Source organism: Aulostomus chinensis, chromosome 1 (assembly GCF_037954235.1).
Source record: "Aulostomus chinensis isolate RoL2024-O1b breed Wild chromosome 1, RoL_Achi_v1.0, whole genome shotgun sequence".
Taxonomy (NCBI): domain Eukaryota; kingdom Metazoa; phylum Chordata; class Actinopteri; order Syngnathiformes; family Aulostomidae; genus Aulostomus; species Aulostomus chinensis.
Window position 1 is genome coordinate 62,779,912 of NC_141320.1, and position 20,646 is coordinate 62,800,557.

Consider the following 20,646-nt stretch of genomic DNA (forward strand, 5'->3'; position numbering starts at 1 on the left):
TGGGTCACTGAGGTCGCGTTCAGCTCCTTGGTAAGGGTGGTCTCGGACCACGATCAAGTGAGCTCTAGAGCCGTTTACCTGGGGTGTGAACGCCGTTTCACACCTCATGCTCTGTTTGTACGATGAGCTTTTTATTGTCCCCTTGACCTCACTGCTATGGAGGCAGGCTCTCATTGTTGTCTGGTACTTCTGTGGTACGACCGACCCTCTGCCACGTGCGTGTATTCATACATTATTTAACTGCCGCGGTCCAAATCAGCACCGACATGAAAACGAGCAGACGACGCTCCGCCATGTACAGTGGGAACTGTCGAGAAACACTTCCTGTTTTAGCTGACAAACACAGTGTCGCTCTCAGTGGTGGGACGGCTCTGGAGGAGGAACCACGCCAGCTGAACGAGCAGATATTTAGTCAACTTGTTCAACCTTCAGGATGACCAAGGTTGACTAAATATCTGCTACTTAAGCCGGCGTGGTTCCTCCTCCAGAGCCGTCCCACCACTGAGAGCGACGCTGTGTTTGTCAGCTAAAACAGGAAGTGTTTCTACGTTACCCAAGCAGAGTCGATGGCGTGGTTCACCAGTGCAGTCCAAGCGGTCGCGGCTGGTTGTTCGCGTCTCAAAAGGTCGACTTTGTTCTCCACGTTTTCTTTTCCCTGTTTCCTCTCACACCAGAGAAGAATGGCAATCTAAGTGAAGGAACCAACACACAGCTTCAAGAGTTAGGCTGTTGCTAGAGGGACACACCTGTCTATCCATTTATCATCCATCTATCTATCCATCTGTCCCTCTATCCATCTATCTATCCATCTGTCCCTCTATCCATTTATCATCCATCTATCTATCCATCTGTCCCTCTATCCATTTATCATCCATCTATCTATCCATCTGTCCCTCTATCCATTTATCATCCATCAATATATCCATCTGTCCCTCTATCCATCTATCTATCCATCTGTCCCTCTATCCATTTATCATCCATCTATCTATCCATCTGTCCCTCTATCCATTTATCATCCATCTGTCCCTCTATCCATTTATCATCCATCTGTCCCTCTATCCATTTATCATCCATCTGTCCCTCTATCCATTTATCATCCATCTGTCCCTCTATCCATCTATCTATCCATCTGTCCCTCCATCCATTTATCATCCATCTGTCCCTCCATCCATTTATCATCCATCTGTCCCTCTATCCATTTATCATCCATCTATCCCTCTATCCATTTATCATCCATCTATCTATCCATTTATCATCCATCTATCTATCTCCATACACCCCTCTATCCATTTATATAAATGTATCTGTCCATCTATCTATCTATCCCTCTATACCACCATCTATCCATCCGTACATCTATCCATTCATCTATACATCCATACATCCATACATACATCTATCCATCTGTCCCTCTGTCCATTTATCATCCATCTATACATCCATTCATCTGTACATGTATCCCTCTATCCCACCATCTATCCATCTGTCCCTAAATCCATTTATCATCTATACATCCATCTATCCCTCTATACCACCATCTATCCATCTGTACATCTATCATTACGTCCCTCTATCCATTTATCATCTACACCTCCATCTGTCCCTCTATACCACCATCTATCCATCTGTACATTTATCCATCTGTCCCTCTATCCATTTGTCATACATCCATTCATCTATACACCCATCCATCAATACATCTATCCCTAAAAAACACCATCTATCCCTCTATCATTTATATAAATGTATGTATCTATCTATCCCTCTATACCACCATCTATCCATCCGTACATCTATCCATTCATCTATACATCCATACATCTAGCCCTAAAAAACACCATCTATCCCTCTATCCATCCATACATACATCTATCCCTCTATCCATCCATACATACATCTATCCATCTATCCCTCTATCCATCCATACATACATCTATCCATCTATCCCTCTATCCATCCATACATACAGCTATACATCCATTCATCTATACATGTATCCCTCTACACCTCCATCTATCCCTCTATCCCACCATCTATCCATCTGTCCCTCTATCCATTTATCATCTACACCTCCATCTGTCCCTCTATACCACCATCTATCCATCTGTACATTTATCCATACGTCCCTCTATCCATTTATCATCCATATAAATGTATCTCTATCCATCTCTCCCTCTATACATCCATTCATCTATCCATTTCTCATCTATACATACATCTGTCCCTCTACATCCATCTATCATGCATCCCTCTATCCATCCCCAGTGTTCCTTGTCTACTGATCTACCAGGTGAGGATCAATGAACAGATTTGACACCAACAGTTCAACACGCCATGATGAAGGTGATCTTTTATTACATTCCTCTTCACCCTGTACACAGATAGAATGTGTGTGTGTTCTAGCCACTTACAATCACATGAATTAAAGGTTATACGTGGGGGGGGGCGTGTGTCAAATTGTTGATGTTAATGTGAGAAGAATCTCTATGGCGTCCAGAACTGTTAGTTGCATTGGTGCACAAATATTTCAGTCACAGGCTGCAGCCACTTGTGCATCGCTTCCCTTCCACGCACGCGCAGCTCTACAGGTTTGAGGAGGACGGCAGGTCTGGGGTTACTACAGGACCGAGTGAGCTAGCGCCCGCCGTCCACGCGTCACGTACTGAAAGGTTCCTTGCTGTGTGTCTCTATGTTTGAGCGTCGTGTGGAGGAACAGATCCTGTGGCAGCCAACCAGATACAGCAGCAGTGACAGACTCCACCTACCATCCTCCGCCTGGACTGGAGGCTGACACCTCGGCTCTGGGCGGGCGCTTCCTGTTAGGAGGAGCCGTCTTTGCTCTGTCGGATGTCGGCGACGCTCTCGGGAACCCTGGCGACCATTCCCTCCAGAGACTTGGTCAGACAGATCTGGCAACCCAGACGAGACCTGCGGGGGGGGGGGGGGGGGGGGGGCGGGACAAACCAGACTTAAGACACCTGGTGATGATTGACAGCTGGAAGCTGCGACATTCGCTGACGACGAGGAAAACAAATGCCAACTGTTCTGAGGATGATTGACACATCTGATGGACTGGTTAGCTTCTCCTGGCTAATGGTGTAGCCTGATACTAGTACTACAAGCTCAAGTATTTGATTCAATTTTGAACTACACTACAGGTAAAATTACCCGTCTAAAACTGTACAAAGTGGAAGCTGCATGTTTGAAATGCACGTAAAGTAACAGTCACTTTAATTATGTCTCCAACTGGTTGATTGAAGTGAAGGCAAATCTGAAGACATTCAAGTAGAAAAACCAAGTCACACCCATCTGACACCTGAGGAAGAACCCCGCCCCTCAGAGCCTCCGCCCACACAAACACTCCGATTGAAAGACTTCAGCTAAACGTCTGTTCACATGAGTTCCAGAAACAGAGGCCGTTGGTGTGTCGCGGGTGAAACTCTGCGGAACGTTCTGTGTTTTTAGCTCAGCGCTGCATTTTTCTGTCAGAAGATGGCGCTACAGGATGGCTGGAGCGGGCACCACAGAAGAAGAAAACCCAGACTGAAGCCCTGCAGGAGTCTTAACAGGGTTCCCACTCTTTCCCTGGAATTATTTTCCCGGACGTTTCCAGCAGACGAGTTCTGACGTCAAGCACTGATACTTTTCTCTGCCACCCCCTCAAACTTTGGAAGTAGAAATGCAAATTAATGCGTAATTCATCAATCGATAGTTGTTCCATCTTATCGATCAATTAATTGATCAGTGGCAATCTTTCCAAGAAGATAAACTTCCCCCTGGGTCAATCGGTTCTATCTTCTGCTGCTGTACAGAGAGAATGCTCATCACATTCCTTAATCAAAGAGTGTATTAATACATGAACTACATTGACATGACAATAAATTACTGCACTGTCACTTCGCAGCAAAACCCAACCCTTCAGTGGTACGTTCACGAACACAGGACATATAGATTTGCTTTTGTGGCATTAAAAGTGCGGAGGACACATGGAGGAACACTGATGTAGCATGTCTGAGGTAACCATGCGACACATCCGCTGGGTTGCCCTTCTGCCGACGCTGTGGCGATGGGAGGCTGAGCACCGCTCGCTCCTTGTAACGGCTGAATGCCACGTATTCAGCTGGGAATTCAGCCAAGTTGTGTTGTTGTATTTTCAAAGACTTCACCATGTTGTGCGTCTGGCCTCTTTGTCGTCATTAATCAGCCTGAAGCGGCTCCGTACTTCACTCCGTCTCGACCTCTACGTCCTACATAGGTTCCCGCGTGTGCGACAAGCGCGCCCTCACGTGGACTGACGGGGAATTGCTGGACCAAAACGCAATTCATTTATTTAAGTCGAGTAATTTCTTAGCGACAATTAATCGACGATGGATTCATTGCTTGCGTTTCTATTTGGAAGTCTTCTTTTCTGCAGTTGTCACTTGCATTTACCAGATTGTTCCCATGTTTATGACTCATACTTCTGATGTGCAGTCGATGGCTGTAATTTATCTATGAAAAATAATGACGATGTCTCCAGGCCCCAAATCCTTAATGGCGTCTAAAAAGTCGCTAAATCTAGCAACAAAATAAGCTGAGAACACAGGGTTGTGCAAAAGCTTATTTGATTGGCTGGTAGCGTCACGTGGGGCGCTGAGCCCAGAAGAGGGTGACGACAGACATGCATGCACACAACTTCCATGACTGGAAAATTGCTGGATCGTTTCCCAGGACGCGCGGGAACCCTGATGAAGCATCGATGCCGTCACGGCGAGACAGGACGAAGGCCGACAGCTTCAACTGACCTGTCAGTTTTCGCTTCAGGCCTCCTGAATCACTGACAGTCATGAGACGTGGGGTTTGGTACTGGACGCATCTCTGTTTATGATCAGGTAGCGTTAGCATGATGCTAATCGATACCAGTCGACGCCAGCGGGGAAACCTTCCATCGACCGACCTCGGCGTGCCGGTGCGGCTCTGAGAAGCGGCTGGTTCAGGCCTCCTGTCTCACTCAGTGGCCGACTCAAACGTAGTCCAGTAAAATACCAAGAACAGGATCTACTGACGGAAAACTGCTACTTTTAAAAACTACTTCAGAAAGTACACACAAAATACTCGATTACAAACGGGAGTCAAAGTGATGAGGCCATGCAGGGAGCCTCAGCTTCCCAACTGTTTATCATGATAAAACCCCACAGTCATGTGATAGGTGTGTGTGTGTGGGGGGGGGGGGGGCTCTGCTGTGTGTAGTCTCTGATTAAGTCATCAGCTCAGATAAATCTCTCCTTATCTCTGCTCAGGCGTCTCATCAGCACTGACAAGGAGGAGCAACTACAACTAACGACTCTTTAGGGTCCACTGGGCAGTGTGTGTGTGTGTGTGTACGTACGTTTCAGTCAGGCCGTACGCCAGGTCTAGCATGTCCATCTCCTCATCTGTGACCGGTCCCAGCTTCTTGTACACCTCATCGTCAAAGATCAGGTGACACGTGGAGCACGCCAGCGTCCCCTCACACGCTCCTGCAGACACACGGGGGGGGGGGGGGGGTGTTACTGCAGCCGTGCCAGTGGACGGCGGCGCAACAGGAGGAGCTCCTAACCGGAGGTTTACATACCAAAGCCATCAAAGTCAAGGTCTTCATTAATGACCAGGTCCAGAAGGGAGTCTCCCGGGGAGCCTTGGACTGTGACCTTCTCACCGTCTCTGTTGATGAAATGGACCGTCACCTTGTTGTCTGACCTGAAACACACACACACACACACGCGGTCAGGGCCCCCGCAGGTTTGATATTTCACACTCAGGAGATGCTGTTGGACAGCTTTGATTCAAAGCAGCCACACCTGCTTGTTACTGGCCAGCCAGCTAGTTACCAGTAGCTAACTGGGTTCTCTAGGACGTTCACCACGGCTCACTGGTGACAGCCCCTCAGACACACTGACACAGAGAAGGTGTGGGGGTCCTCTCATGACGTAGGACACCACAGTGACCTGTTCCTGCCTGAGGCACTCGGCCTGAATCAACCTGCCGATCAGCACCTGGGAGCCCTCACACCTGCCGTCGCTCTGCTGCCCTCCAGTGGTCAGAAATGAGAATTACACTCACCTCCAGACGACAAAAGTTACATCTCAGTCAGTGGCGGACAAGTGCTGAGTGTATCAACGACTCAGTCTCTCTCTCTCTCTCGCGCACACCCTCCATAAGGGGAATAAAGACAATATGGACGTCTGTGTGCAGATGCAATATAATCCAACTACTAAATCAAGACAAAAAGTCACCATCCAGCTGACAAAACCATTCATTTAACCTGAAAACGCATCGTTTTACTTTAAACACTCAGAAAGTTTCAGCCTGAGGTCAAATGAGCTTCAGGAGCCACACTGGCCATCAGCCACCAGCTCCCAGTTCATCCAGTACCACAGGAACACAGCTGCTGGGTCGAGTGGTGGGAGACAGGAGACGTCTGTCCAGGAGAAGATGAAGACTGGACTGAAGCAGAGCCACCGCCATCTTTACAGCACCAAACCAAAACACTTTCACCCTTAAAAATTAGTCAAATTCTTCCTCTCCCTTTGGCCTGCTACTGCTGGTCTGAGCCCACCTGCTGAAACGATGAGGGACTCAGAATAAACTCTCTCTCACACACACACACACACACACACCAGGTGTCACCTGAAGAATGAGCTCATGAACAGTTGCCACAAGTTCACATGCATCATCAGAAGTCGAGGGCAGGCATGTTCAGCACTGAGTGCTTCAGAGTTAAAACTCCAGCCACACATTCCTGGACACACATGGATGGACAAACCACGTCATTGTGCAACGGAGCGCTGTGTGTGGCCCCGGATGATCGCCTCTGGGTCAAAGCCTCGGGCCTGAGCGCTGATGGGTCCCCGCAGCCGTGCGTGGACATGTCAAGGCTTCATTGAAGGCTACGGCCAGGAAACCCGACCACTCTGGAGCGGTTTGGTTGCAAAACCCACACGAGTTTGTTAACCCTGCACGTCAATCCAATCGCCAGCCACCTGAGCACCGGAGAGATGCTCAACCCGCACCGAGAGGTCCCCGCACGGGCTCAACTCACCAGCAACAACACACGGGACCGAGTCAGAAAACTTTGCGTGACTGTAACTGTGCGTGTGTGGCTCAGTGCGTTGGTGCAGCGACCCACCTGAGAGGTTGTGCTCCGGCGGTTAAACTCCTCCGTTCCATCAGCCGAGCTCCCCAAGTCACCGCCACCGTCCTCCATGGGCACTCCCGTAGCCTGACACGGGCGAGTCGCCTGAACGCCGTTACCAAAGCCATTTAAACTTCAGTCGAAGCGCCAGAAAAAGCGAGCCGGAAGGTCGATCGATTCGTAGCCGCTGTAGCCGAGCTGTTAGCGCTGAAAGTTCCAAAGTTGTGTGGCTCCGTCGACTCGGTGGCTAGCCAGCTAGCTTCTTTTAGTTACGTTAAGTCACTCGGTCACTGTCACGCTCATTGCGTAACGCGTCACCTTCAGCAGCTCCGTCTGGTCTGACACTCCGGACCAGTTCTCTGGTTAATGGACCGTCTCGTTGAAGCTAAAATAGTAAACAAACAGTTTCATTCTGTCGACCCGAGTAACGCGGCGGGGATAAATCCAGTCAATCACGGAATGTTTGAGGTCCCCGGAACACTTCCGGTCGGAGCAGGTAGCGCAGCCACAATAACACAACTTCCGACTATGACTTTCGAAATAAAAATTTGAGCAGTTAGCGTGAGGCTATTTAAAAATTTATAACAATGTACATGGTTTATTTTTTTTTAGAATAAGCGATCTTAACGACTTAAAAATATTTATACTGTACGAAACGCACTCATTTGTTAGCGTTTACTCAAAAGTTTTAGTCGGTGCTTTTTATTTGAAGGTCTCACTACCCAGCTTCCTGATGACTCCTGTTGAAATATTTGAAGCATGACACATTCTGCGTGCCAGTCCACGTGCTGGTGCTTTACCAAACCGGATTGGGTCGCTCGTTTTGTACCTCCGCACCGCCCAAATGAGCGGAGTTCACCGTCGTTGTGTGGAGGTGCGATTCAGTGAACCCACGTCACCGCCCCTCCGCGGACACGAGTTTCCACATCCAAGTACCAAGTGTTGCTTAATCAAGGTTAAAGCCTCTTTTTTTGAAACTCCTTTTTACTCCTGCCAGAATTGTTGAGATGAAAAGATGTCGCAAACGACCTTGAACTTTAAAAAAAACAGAAGAAGTTCAGAAAAGCAGTAAGTTTAGATAACCGGGAATGAAGCAAATAAACAGAGCAGGCGAGGACGTTTGTGTATATACACGCATATATGTATTTATATACATATATGCGTGTAAATATATATACACATATATACATGTGTACATGGAGCGGCATGTGTACATGCACACATATATATTAATACAAGTATATACTGTACACACATAAATACATATATGTGTATATCTATATATCATGCATGTTTCTGTATACAAATATGTATATAAATACACATATATGCTGTTACACACATGTGCACATAAATATACACACAGGTGTTCATGTATATAAATCAACTGGTGTATAAATCCACGCATCTATCAAGCTATATTTATACACACACACACATTAAAAGATCCCATTCAAACCCTTAGAAGCAGGACGAGTGTGGGTCTCTGCCCTGCACCAAGATGGCCACCAGCAGCATCAACAGCTCCCTCACCAGCATCTGTTGTAACCCTCTGTCCACGTTCACCTATCGATTGAGCTGCTCTCCTTTACACCGAGTGCCATTCACCCCCAGGGCTGCACAAACAGGTAAATGTGGGTAAATGGGACTTGGAATGATGACCTCACGTCAGAGGTCAAGACTGTTGACACCCTTCCACACCTGCCGTTACATCACTCTCGCCGGGCGGGGGGGGGGCAAAGGGCATCAAATAGCAGCAGCAGATTAATCAGTAATCTCATATTTCTTGATATTTCTCATTGGTAGGTGAGGCGTTTACGACCGCCGCAGCTCCATATTTATGCGCCTTCATTCCTCTCCAAGTTGCTCACTGTTGATCGCAGCCGCCTCAGGTGAGTGAAACGCAGCGGTGCCTGGTTTCCTGACCCGCTTGAAGATTCCCAGAGTTGTGAAGGAGTTGTTTGTTCTGGTGTTTACAGGATGTTGAAGTCAGTGCTGCTGCTCCTGACGCTGTCAGGTGAGACATTCGTGATTCACCTCGGGACCAACAACAGCTACCAAGGAACCTGGGGAATTGAATTTTCAACATTTGCAGTGACAGAAAGAGATTTATGCTTTATTTTTGAGCATCAGTTGTCCCACTCTTTCTGAGGTTTCCCCACATTCTTATCATCCACTACAATTTAGGACAGTTTAGAACTCCATCGGTTAGAGTGACTGTTCATAGAGGTTTGTATGTAAACGCACACTGATGGGAAGATGAATGCGACTCTCAGTGGGGAGAAATCCCAAAACGGAGAAAAAGATGTCCGTCCTTGGTCTCTGGTTCAGAAGCTGTCATGGTTGATGGTCCTGATGGAGTCTTTGATTGTAGGGAGGGCTGATTCCTGGCAGACGTCCCCGAGGGCCTGAGCAGAGGTTAGATAACGGATCTATCGCCCTGTTGCAGTGGCCTCGATATTTCTGCGGCGCGAGAGTTAATGATTGATGTGAACAGTTCTTTCTCATCGGGACGGTCGTTTGCTTCCTGTTCAAGAATAATTTGAGCTTGAACGCGAACCCCCACAGGTCTGCGAGCCGCCCCCATCGGACCCCTCAGGGGTTTGCCAAAGACAGTTCCAGAGTCCAGCCTCCCTGATGACTTCCAGGAGGAACTCTCCAACATCATTGAACCGGTTCCAAAAGACTCCCAACAAGGCACGGAACCCTCCAAGAAATTCCTTGTGGATCTGAACACAGGCCTGGTGCAGGAGCGCGTCATGGAGGACGGTACGTAGAGACACACTGCTTCCTGTCTTCAGCCGGGCCAGACGGTCTCTGCTTCAGTAGCTGCAACTGTGCAAAACATTCAGGGGAAACACAGCAGTTCCACACATTGGTGTGTTTCATCCTCCAGTTGTCAGCCCGCACAACCTTGGGAATGGATTTGGAGAGATGGAGAGGAATCACTGGCTGACGGAGGAGGGTGAGAATGCCAGGAAGTGACATCATCACAAGCGAAAGAAATTAAATTACAAAGCTGACTAATTCTATCTTTCAGTTTCTGTTGACGTACCAGCCCGGAGGAACGGAGGTGGATGGGTTCGGGTCGAGATACCCTCTGCTCCAGAACTCCCAGAGGGTTTCAAGCAGGGAACAGAACCCCTCAGGTCCATCCCAGAGGGTTTCAGGCAGGGAACAGAACCCCTCAGGTCCATCCCAGAGGGTTTCAGGCAGGGAACAGAACCCCTCAGGTCCATCCTAGATGGTTTCAGGCAGGGAACAGAACCCCTCAGGTCAATCCCAGAGGGTTTCAGGCAGGGAACAGAACCCCTCAGGTCCATCCCAGACGGTTTCAGGCAGGGAAGTGAACCTTTCAGGTCAATCCCAGACGGTTTCAGACAGAGAACAGAACCCCTCAGGTCGATCCCAGACGGTTTCAGACAGGGAACAGAACCTCTCAGGTCGATCCCAGAGGGTTTCAGACAGGGAACAGAACCTCTCAGGTCGATCCCAGAGGGTTTCAGACAGGGAACAGAACCCCTCAGGTCGATCCCCGACGGCTTCAGGCAGGGAACAGAACCCCTCAGGTCGATCCCAGACGGTTTCAGACAGGGAACAGAACCCCTCAGGTTGATACCAGAGGGTTTCAGACAGGGAACAGAACCCCTCAGGTCGATCCCCGACGGCTTCAGGCAGGGAACAGAACCTTTCAGGTCGATCCCAGACGGTTTCAGACAGGGAACAGAACCCCTCAGGTTGATACCAGAGGGTTTCAGACAGGGAACAGAACCCCTCAGGTTGATACCAGAGGGTTTCAGACAGGGAACAGAACCCATGATGTCTAGAGCTAGGCTAGAAATGGAACCTTTGGACTCTATGCCAGCTGGATCTGAACAAGGAACAGAACCGTCTCTTCGTCTCCCAGATGGTTTCAGACAGGGTTCTGAACCCTCCACATCCAAACTCCAAGCACAGGCAGTGGCGTGCAAGGGGGAGGTCATCAGTGGAAAGTGTTATGAGTTCAATCCAACACCGCTCGCCTTCAAAGAAGCACAGGTTTGACGATTAACCTTCCAGTACAGCAACGGTTTTCAGTTCTTGGGGCTCTACAAGTTAAACCTCACACATTCTTTGTCTCCAGGACTTGTGCAGAGCTCTCGCCCCAGACGCTGAGCTGACGTCTGTAACAAATAGCGATCTGCACTCCCACTTGGTCGCCCTGGTAACCAACGGCGGCAAGAGGAGCCCTCCGCTGACGTGGCTGGGAGGCACGGTGAAGGCAAGTTCCTCCCATTGAACTGAGAAGGTCGGGCACTTTTCTGAAAAAAAGCAGGTGCCAAGGAGAGTTCCATCAGATTAGTTATCAACGGGACAGTCAGTGTTATTCTTACCTTGGTGAAACATTGGCCTTTGACCTCTCGATTGAAAATGCTCCCCTCTGCATATCTCCGCGATGCTAATCAGTGAGGCCAAGTTCAGGAGTCTGGGATTTTATATTTTATGTGCCAGATGGAAACTCCTGTGAAGGTCTTGCTGATAACAACTGTAAGAAACAACTTCATGCTCGTGGTTGTATAATTCTGACGCGTCCCACACTTCAGAACCAGCAGGCGTCCTGGGTGGATGGGTCAGAGTGGATTTACAGCGACTGGATGCCAGGGCACCCCAACATCCACACTGACAAGCCCGTCTGTGTGGAAATGTTCAAGATAGGTGAGAGCGCAACCTAAAGACATTTACATTTCAAAGACAACAATCTCATCATCTTGGCGGCTCCACTGAGATTAGACGTCCAGTACTCTCAGGGACGGTGTTGTAACCATCTTGCACGACTACTTATCAAAGTACTACTGTACTACAAAGTCTGTGTTTGTACAATGACACAGCAAAGCACCTCCTGTGGAGAAAAACACAAAAAGTGTTTTGATTTTTACTGGGAAAAACTGGAGTGCAGTACAGATATTTCATGAGATCGTGTGTTATGTAAGTACAGTTCATGTGTCAAAGACCGCACACGTTCACACACCCCGGCTCCCTGGAGGAGAACTGTTAAGACACAAAAGTTATGTCAAGTTAATCTTTGCACTGTGGAACAACTTGGAGGCACACGTTGGACCGTCATATTTTTACTACATGATTGGAAAGTACAAAACTGTCCCTACCCCCGTTTTTTTTTTTTTTTTTTTGCAGATGAAAGCTGGTGGACGGCAGCAGACTGTGAGCTGCGGAGGGCGTCCATCTGCTCCTACCCCGTCGCTGCGTGAAACCCACAGAGACACACACCTTTGGCCTGCAGTTCTTTAAAGTCTTTACCAATGTAATTCTCACAAGTTGTGCGAACTGTAACGCTGAATAAAGTCGCAGCAGTCACGCTCCCTTCTCCTGATCCCATATATAAACCACAAGTGTGTGCAGGGGATTTTAAATTTAGACAAGACTTTAATGATCATTTTCCACTTGTGTATACAAAGCAGTTTGTACAGATTAGGGAGCCAAGTTAAAACAATTTGTTACAATTTAGTACCTGGAAAGTGCAAAAGTACATTTCAAATACACTGAAATAAAAATCATGCTGTACACTATATATATATGTATATGTATATAGAGACACATATACATATATATATATATACTGTATTCATAAATAATCACAGATATACACATATCCATTTGGTGACAGTCACAGAGAATGTTGCTAAGACACAAGATAGTACTTTTTTGATTTTGCTTCGACGTCGTCTGTTCTCAGTTCCCGTTTCAACGCTCCGCTAATGACAAACACCTACTGTATCGCCGCGGTAACTCAATAAAGGCACTCCGTTTGTTGCAGTTGTGGAACTCAAACTGATCGACAAAGAGGGTGAACAAAAGACGAAAACATTTCACAGAAAAACCTCTGAAAGGACACAAATTGGTCGACTTTGCTGTGACGCTTAAATATAAACTAATTACAAAATCATGTTAAAAAAGAAAGTAAGAGAGAGATTAGAACGACCTGACGTCCAATGCCAAACTCGTGACTGAGCCGAAAAAATCGATCAGGGGCTGCCATGGATCCCGGAATCAGACCACATCAACATGTATGACCGAGAATTTGGCGATAAAAACACAAACACATGCATCACTGGCATTTCCTCACATACACTCACAAATGGTGCAAAAATATGACTCGTCCACAGGAGCTTCAGACTGTGGCGCTTCTGCTAGAACAGTCGAAGGGTAAAGAAATGACATTCACACTTGAGCAATGCTCCCGAGCGACTGACCGAGGCATGCAAACCTTCACTAAGCCCCATGAAAGGAAAGCTCCTCCAACATTAGCCACTTGGGCAGGGTGAGTGAGATGTCACTCAGTGGGTGGTGCGGGGAGGAGGGGGGTTTCCATCACAGGTTACTGTCCCAGTTAAGCTACAGGAAGACCGGAGATCGGGAGGCATGAGAGAACAGGTATCGCTATGAACCCTGACATCTCATGAAGCCCTTGAGGAAAACAGTCAGAACAGTTTAAATGATGCCGCAAATTTCCCTAAAGACGAGGTGGGATTAAGAAAAAAATGCTACTTATAAATAAATATGGATTCAAGTAACCTCAAAACATTCCGTAAAGCACCAAGAGCCACGCTGACCCTTGCTCTTTAACTGCTGTGATAAATCTTCACTTGTGTTTGTAGTGTTTTTTTTTTTTGTTTGTTTTGTTTTTTTTCTTCTTCACGCAACAATTTCCTAACAGACATGCCAGCATTTCTCAAACAATCGCTGCCTCGTCTCAGAGTGGACCAATGCCATGCACATGAACAAGTGCCGAGTTGCTGCTGGCCACATGCATACACCCCCTACCCCAACCCACCCAAAAAAATTAAAGTAGAAAACAACAATGAAATTAACAATGAGACACACTCACACACAAATATATATAAAAGACAAGAGGAAAGGCAGAGAGAGTTTGGTCTTGTGAGTGATGGAGCCTTTTTACTGCATAAGGCTGCTGAGAGGCAGCTTCGAGGCAACGTTCATAGTCTTCAGAGCGCAGGCCTGCCTGTCTGCATCTGAGGCTAACTGAAGGGGGTGGGGGGCAAAAAGGCCACTTGAAATTATATTTTGACAGAGCATGGCAACACACTGCACATGCACACACACGGACACAGATACATATCTGAAGCGGAGCGAACGGCCCCTCCTGGAGAGCGGTTAGCGGACCGATCTTGTCAAATCAGAGCAGGTCTGCTTGGTAGCTGGACCCTGCTAGAGAAACTGTGGTGGACTGACAATGATGCTGAAGAGCTGAGGGATGAGAGGAGTCATGGTGGATTTGAACCGACAGCGCCAGCACCGTCAATCCAACCAAACAGACACCATGAACTGTTAAAGTGTGACTGAGGAAGTGAAGGGGTTCCTAAAGGAGGAATGAAGTGATCTGTTTGGTGATCAACAGGAATGGAGGTGATAGGAATGTAGGGTGGGTGGGTGGGTGGGGGCTTTAGGGCTCAGGGGGCAGGGGCAGGTCAGTTGTGGTCGTGTTGGGTGTGGTACTCTCCCTCCCCTGAGGAGATCTGGGTGTGTCTCTTGCTGGAGCCCCACAGCTTCCGTGTAATCTGGCCCGAACGCATCTGTGAAGAGTGGAGGAAGAGGAGGAGGAGGAGGAGGAGGAGGAAGAGGAGGGAGTGGGGAGAGTGGGGGTCGAAAAGCATGAACAAAAGGAGAAGGGGAGGGTGTGATTCATGAGTGATTGATTAGTTCATTGGTGCTTGATTGCTGGTGAGGTAATAAAAATTAAAGTTTGATTCACTTTTAAAGAAAAAGATGAAAAGCAGATGATGCAGGTCAAATTATACGGGGGTGGGGGGCGCTGGATCAACCTCCTACTTGGACATTAAACTATCTTGGTGTGCGATTACTAGTGTGCATTGTAGCTACTCTGTTAATATGGCTTGCAGAAGCATTAATTAGTATTTGTTTCACAGCATATACTCCAACATGTAACATAATGACACTTCAGGTAAACAGCACAGGATGGCGCTGATCCCAGGTCAGTAGCCACATCCAGTCAAATATTGCACAGATGCCAAAATTATTTGAGCAAACACAATGAGGTAAGCACTACAAGTTTGTTTCACAGTTGTGGTTCTAGTGAACTCCGTGTTAGCAGCTGTGTGCTGGAGGAGTGTGTCTACTAAGGGAGTGAAGCCAGGAGTGTGAGTGTGGGTGACAACCATCCCTGAGAAGGAGAGGTGACAGGTGGTGCATGTTAGGATTTTACATCTAAATATGTTGACGTGTGTGTGTGTGTGTGTGTGTGTGTGTGTGTGTGTAGCTACAGCATCTCAAGGTCTACAGTAACAGGAAGTGACTGGGCTGCTAGGGTTTCTGGGAGTTGGATGTGTGGCTGAACAGCAGCTGGTCGCGCTGGTGCAGCAGGCGTGTTGGAGAGCGAGCTCGAAGCGGCGCCAGCAGGGGGGAGGCCATGAGCGGCGATCCCTCCAAACTCTGAGCGATGTAGTTCCTCAGCGAGTTCTTTACCTCCGCGGGTTTGCCCACACCCACGATGATCAGCTTGCCGTCCTCCAAGCCAACCAGAACGTGGCTCTGCTCCTTCGTGACTGAGACGCAGCGCACCGGCACACGCATGGCCATGGGCTCCGCACACAGAGACAGACTAGACAGAGGAGACTGTTCGGGTTAGGTCATCAAAACTTAGACAATGTGGAGAATGCGGCAGCAACCTGGAGGTTTACCTATAGAGGTCTCGAATGGAGAGGTATCCCTGCTCGCTGCCAATGACCACAAACTCTCCTGACACACACATGTCAGTCATCTGCTCCTTCAGAGGCTCGCTGCAAAGGTGCTTCCCATTCACAGAGTAAAGGTGGAGGGCGTTTTTATCCTGGGGACAAAACTATGGTGTCATAAACCAAATCATCTTCCTCCACTTCACGGACAATATGCAGAGATGTCTGCAGAAGTTCACCATATACCCATCAGGTTTGAGGACACACATAAACAACACAATAAAAATATTGTAAATGCACCTTTAGTGTTGCCTTGCCCTCCAGGCAGGTGTGAACCAGCAGGTGACCCTCCCAGGACACAGCCAGGTGGAGGATGGACAGTGGCAGCGAGCTGTCGCATGGTGGCCGTAAACAACGCATGTACTGACCCCGCCGGACCGTGTGGATGATCACCGTCCCATCCTGAGAAAGAAGAACAGACATGAAGCCTACGTCACCTTAAATGGGTGTAGGGTGAGACGAGACACAAAAGATTCAGGATCAGGGGTGACCAGTCCAGGAGCAGTCAGGTTGGTGTGTGTTGCATGTTCGTACCCGGGATCCAGACACAGCCATGTCCAGCTCAGTGCTGATACTGACACTCAGCACTTCATCTGTGTGTCCATACAAAACCTGAACTGGTTTGGGACAAAGACCCACAGGAGCTCCACCCTGCAAGAGACGGAACAGAACTGATCAGGCACATACACAAAAAATGAAAATGGAACACAAAAAGTGAGCCACGGTTCTCCTAACCTGCTGCAGAACCTGCCACACCATGCAGGTTGTGTCTCTGGAGCCGGAGATCAGGTGGATTCCACAGTGGTCTGTTGACAAGCAGGTCACAATGTCTGCAGGAGGCGAACACACGCACTGGTCAGTTAATACACACACACGCACACACACACATATACACACACACACACGGTGAGAGAAAGGGCTAAGTCTTTGTGTGTGTTTTACCCATGTGGCGGATGTGCTGGCCAACCGTCTTGCCCTTGACTAGGGAGGTGACCCGGAGACTGTTGTCCCAGTGACCACCACTGAACAGCAACTTGCCATCGTGAGAGACCACAAAGAGCCCAGCTGTTACCTCCACGCCAGGAGCAAAGGGTCCTGACAGGAAACGATGGGTCCTGGACACGAGGAGAGGAAAAGATGAAGGGAGTTTTGTCTTGAACGTCCAGTCAAGGAGCTCAGGAGGATTTCTCAGGACGCGCTCTTGATGAAACCAGCCAGTAGCATAAAATGTCAAAAGGTCTGTAAATGCACTGTATTTTAACATGTGATACATCCTCACTTGGCGGTGGAAACTGTGGGGTCCTTAATGAAGGTGAAGTAGTTGGAGATGTTCTTGTTGTACGGAAGCCACCCATGGGTCCCAACCAGGCAGTTCTGACTCACCGTCACCTAAACACCAGGGAGACATCACCGTTTATCTTCTATTCAGTCGTCGCTTGTTGCTTTTCCCTCTTAATCTGAAAAACCTGCAGCATTACGACTTGAATTCTTCAGAACTACAGGTGCTGTACCATGGTGTCTGGGCTCCCCTGGGTGATGAAGGAGTGGGACTGGTTCTTGGGTACAACAGCTTTAACCAGCGGCACACTGTCACTGATGCCCTGCAGCATTGAGGTTGAAGAGAAAGATATTGCTATGAAGTGATTCCTGACTGGTAAGATATTTGCACTGCTGCCTGTGAGTGTAGAGGAGAGATGGGACCTCGACAAAGAAGGACTTGAGGTCGCTGAGGTGTTCAAACATGCTGAAAGGACACGAGTCCAGCTGAGCCTTCCTCTTCTCCACCTCCTCCTGGGACAGACGCACTGGATGGGGCTCCTACATCAACCACATGTCAACTTCAGTGTCAGACACAAAAACTTTACCACCCAGTAGATTCTGTTCTTTTCATTCACTCATGTGTACCTTTAGCAGCTGGCAGGGTGTCTGTCCAAAGTTGCTGATCATACCTTCCAGGGCTTTGCGCTCTTTTTCATCAGTGATGGCATCAAGGTCCACCGCCCCTGCAACACAGAGCCAGACTTCAAAATACTACAAATACACGTGCAAAGATATTTCAGCAACGATTTCATGAGTTTACTGCTACACTTTTTGTTTCTTATTGCTCAGTTGCTCCAGGAACAGTGCATGGATCTAAGTAATTGTAATATGCGCCTATTGCCCTGCAGCAGTTAGATAAAGATGCCACAGAAGACTAAAAATACAGCATAAAACAACACAGCACATTATGAATCTGAGATTCAGAATAACTTAAACGGTAGGTGAATGTATGGAAGAATGCTTGGGAAAAAGTGGATTTTATTGTCTATTTATGCCCTCTGCTGTTCCAGGAATAACGAGGCAACACAGATTCAGCCCTGCATAGAAAAGGACATCATGGAAGGTGGAGGGGAAGAATGACACTGATTCAAGATGTTTTACCCTCGTATGTGCAGTAGTAGAAGACGTTGAGAGCCTCCACCGCTGCAGGGCCCTTCTGCTTGTAACCAAAGATCAGATCAATCCACTCATGAAGGTGGGCTGACACGTACTCCGACTCCTGTTACAATCAAGCAGACGTGTCACAAAACACGCACGGATGTAACACGACAAGGACTGCTGTCACAGGTTGTGAATGTGAAGGGAAGGTAACCTTGTGTACAGCGGATTTCAATAATTTTCAGTGATCAGTGTTATTTGAGTAGATTGATCATTCATGCCTAAAGAACCAGATCGTAGGACGAGAAGGGAACCTCACCAGGGCTTTTCGGTGCTTGTAGATGAAGTCCTCGGGGGACTTGGCCCATTTGGGCAGAATGACATCATTTACCCTTTCTTTGGAGATCTGCAGGCGACCCAGATCAAAGCCTGGACAACAGTGAGAATAAAAGGATCAAGAGCGAGAAAGAGGGGCAGAAAAATATAGATTTTTTTTCCCCTTCATGTCCAATGTACATTACATTTTAATAAACTTTTTCAACCTTTTGTAATAAATTCATACATTATTACTCTTTTCACTCTGATATTTCCTTTTGGTTATTTGTAATGTATCTTGTGTTTGTGCAATCTTCTTGAGGGCCAAAATAAAAATGACATCGTCAAACCCTCACCATTTTGGTTCTCAAGGAATTCAGGGAAGTAGAAGAACTCGGGGATGAGTTCCTTGACGTCATTGGGGTTGTCCATGAGGGTCTGCCACGTGGCTGGGATGGAGTGGAACTGGCGGTCGGCGCAGTCAAACCTGAGGACGAACAGAGAAATCCCATGTATGACTTCGAAGGCTTCAATTAATAAACCATGAAGAGGATAAACTGAGGGGAGGGAAACAAAAGTCAGGATGGCACAGCCAGAAGTAAACCGAGTAGAAAAGAATTCTTACCGTCCACTCTGCAGCTGGATGTGCAGCGAGGTGAAAGGCTCCACTCTGATCAGGTAGTGCATCACACCGGCAGCGTTTGAGTAATGGGTGCCATAATGGAACCTGTCGATGGTCCCTGTTGGGTCCTCGAAGCTTTCGTACCTGATGGGAACATTCAGAAGTATAAAGGAAGACTGTAGCTTCTGATTGTCTGTCCTATAAGGTTTACTCATGACAAAATTTGAACTTTTTTTGAATTATTCACTGAGGTATGGAGATGAAACCTACTTCTCTTTAACAGCCTTGGCATTGCGGTTGTTAAGAACAGCCACCGGCTTTGACAAGTCCCTGAATACTTGAGGATCAGACAGGTCCAACTCCTCAGAGGTGTAGTCAGCCAGAATCCAGGGAAACTGGTGACACATTAAATAAAATATAAATACTAGGGTGGATGCTTGCAGTAGTTTATACTGCAGGTCGGTGCAGTGTGGGGACGTACCACTGGGTACTGAGCCAGGTTGTTGTATGTCCTGCCTGCGATGGTGTTGAGTTGCATCAAGTAGTCAAAGTTTGAAATCTCTCGATTCACCCATTTCTGTTGATAAAGGAAGAATTGTGTTTTAAACAGAACGTAACACTCTGCCCCTGAAGATGAGACTTAAGCCAGATGAAACATTTAAAATTGACTCCTCACCAATGGAAGCAAACATTTGATCATATTGTGTTTATGTTGTTTGATGAGTCCCGTGTCATCAGTTCCTGACCTGCGTGAGCCCGGAGGCCTTGAGGAGCTCCTGGGGTGAACGGGTTCCATACAGGCTGAGGGAACGCAGCAGCAACATGCGGCTATAGACTTTGTTTCGAGCCTGAAAACGGCAGAGATTAAGTGACTCCTCTTCATTCCACAGCACAAATATTAATGACAGTAAGCCTGCAGCTCATCACCTCTTTCTTGAAGTTGAGAAAGTAGTTGGTTTGGTCAATGAGGAAGATCTCCAGAGCTGAGCGTCGCAGGTTGTATCGTCTTAGGTGGACCTCTCGGATCTGAGACAGGGGCCATTTAAAGTCGTGGCCCACTCCTTCAGGAAAAAAGATGACATGGTATGTGCAAAGCAATCGCTATGATGTCTCCACACATATTTTTACTTCTACAGCATTCTCACCTTCCTCTTTCTCCTGACTGCTGTCATAGAAATAGATGTGCTGAGTGGTGAGTTCAAGGCGGCCAGGCACCACATCCACCACTGTAACCAGCTCACAGTCCTCCCACAGCACCAGTTTCTCCTTCTGCCCCGCCTCCTCTACTTCAACCCTGCAGGACAGTGGTTGGGAGGTCAGTTTTAACCACTAAACTGATCACCAAGAGTTAACTTTTTCCATATTTGACG

At 47.8% G+C, this 20,646-nt stretch overlaps 3 protein-coding genes across 7 annotated transcripts in view; 1 reads left to right on the forward strand and 2 right to left on the reverse strand.

The window, feature by feature from the left end:
• Window positions 1-527: 527 nt before the first annotated feature.
• Window positions 528-7,752, reverse strand: LOC147272663 (adrenodoxin-like). Its single transcript, XM_086199099.1, has 4 exons — window positions 7,148-7,752; window positions 5,594-5,718; window positions 5,369-5,498; window positions 528-2,928 (listed from the first exon to the last, which is right to left on the reverse strand). The coding sequence occupies exons 1-4, from the start codon at window positions 7,279-7,281 to the stop codon at window positions 2,820-2,822; spliced, it is 498 nt and encodes a 165-aa protein (XP_086055225.1). The 5' UTR covers window positions 7,282-7,752; the 3' UTR covers window positions 528-2,819.
• Window positions 7,753-8,654: 902 nt separating this feature from the next.
• LOC147272664 (uncharacterized) lies at window positions 8,655-12,471 on the forward strand. Its single transcript, XM_086202813.1, has 9 exons — window positions 8,655-8,750; window positions 8,960-9,045; window positions 9,133-9,170; window positions 9,722-9,922; window positions 10,050-10,118; window positions 10,194-11,191; window positions 11,277-11,414; window positions 11,737-11,848; window positions 12,326-12,471. Exons 1-9 carry the CDS (start codon window positions 8,655-8,657, stop codon window positions 12,397-12,399), a joined length of 1,812 nt encoding a protein of 603 aa, XP_086058939.1. The 3' UTR covers window positions 12,400-12,471.
• The window catches only part of nbeal1 (neurobeachin-like 1), a 37,576-nt gene continuing 27,747 nt past the window's right edge, over window positions 10,818-20,646 (reverse strand). For 3 of the 5 annotated variants that reach the window (XM_086199124.1, XM_086199134.1, XM_086199115.1), the window contains exons 36-54: window positions 20,422-20,570; window positions 20,204-20,337; window positions 20,023-20,124; window positions 19,758-19,853; window positions 19,547-19,671; window positions 19,280-19,420; window positions 19,011-19,141; window positions 18,659-18,768; window positions 18,343-18,460; window positions 17,827-17,924; window positions 17,623-17,739; window positions 17,433-17,522; window positions 17,201-17,310; window positions 16,864-17,036; window positions 16,657-16,751; window positions 16,456-16,572; window positions 16,162-16,323; window positions 15,868-16,016; window positions 14,749-15,788 (exon numbers count right to left, since the gene is read on the reverse strand). In XM_086199124.1, the coding sequence (XP_086055250.1) occupies window positions 15,491-15,788; window positions 15,868-16,016; window positions 16,162-16,323; window positions 16,456-16,572; window positions 16,657-16,751; window positions 16,864-17,036; window positions 17,201-17,310; window positions 17,433-17,522; window positions 17,623-17,739; window positions 17,827-17,924; window positions 18,343-18,460; window positions 18,659-18,768; window positions 19,011-19,141; window positions 19,280-19,420; window positions 19,547-19,671; window positions 19,758-19,853; window positions 20,023-20,124; window positions 20,204-20,337; window positions 20,422-20,570 (2,515 nt within the window). In that variant the 3' untranslated portion in view covers window positions 14,749-15,490. The other 2 variants (XM_086199144.1, XM_086199153.1) reach the window with 2 other exon arrangements.

Excerpts from the sequence above, each read along its gene's own strand:
- LOC147272663 (XM_086199099.1), bottom strand. The coding sequence starts at position 7,281 with ATGGCTTTGGTAACGGCGTTCAGGCGACTCGCCCGTGTCAGGCTACGG. Across the intron at positions 5,719-7,147 it reads GCCGGAGCACAACCTCTCAG|GTCAGACAACAAGGTGACGG; the intron begins GTGGGTCGCTGC and ends TGTGTGTTTCAG. Across the intron at positions 2,929-5,368 it reads GCGTACGGCCTGACTGAAAC|GTCTCGTCTGGGTTGCCAGA; the intron begins GTACGTACACAC and ends CCCCCCCCGCAG.
- LOC147272664 (XM_086202813.1), top strand. The coding sequence starts at position 8,655 with ATGGCCACCAGCAGCATCAACAGCTCCCTCACCAGCATCTGTTGTAAC. Across the intron at positions 11,192-11,276 it reads TCGCCTTCAAAGAAGCACAG|GACTTGTGCAGAGCTCTCGC; the intron begins GTTTGACGATTA and ends CTTTGTCTCCAG. Across the intron at positions 11,415-11,736 it reads GGCTGGGAGGCACGGTGAAG|AACCAGCAGGCGTCCTGGGT; the intron begins GCAAGTTCCTCC and ends CCCACACTTCAG.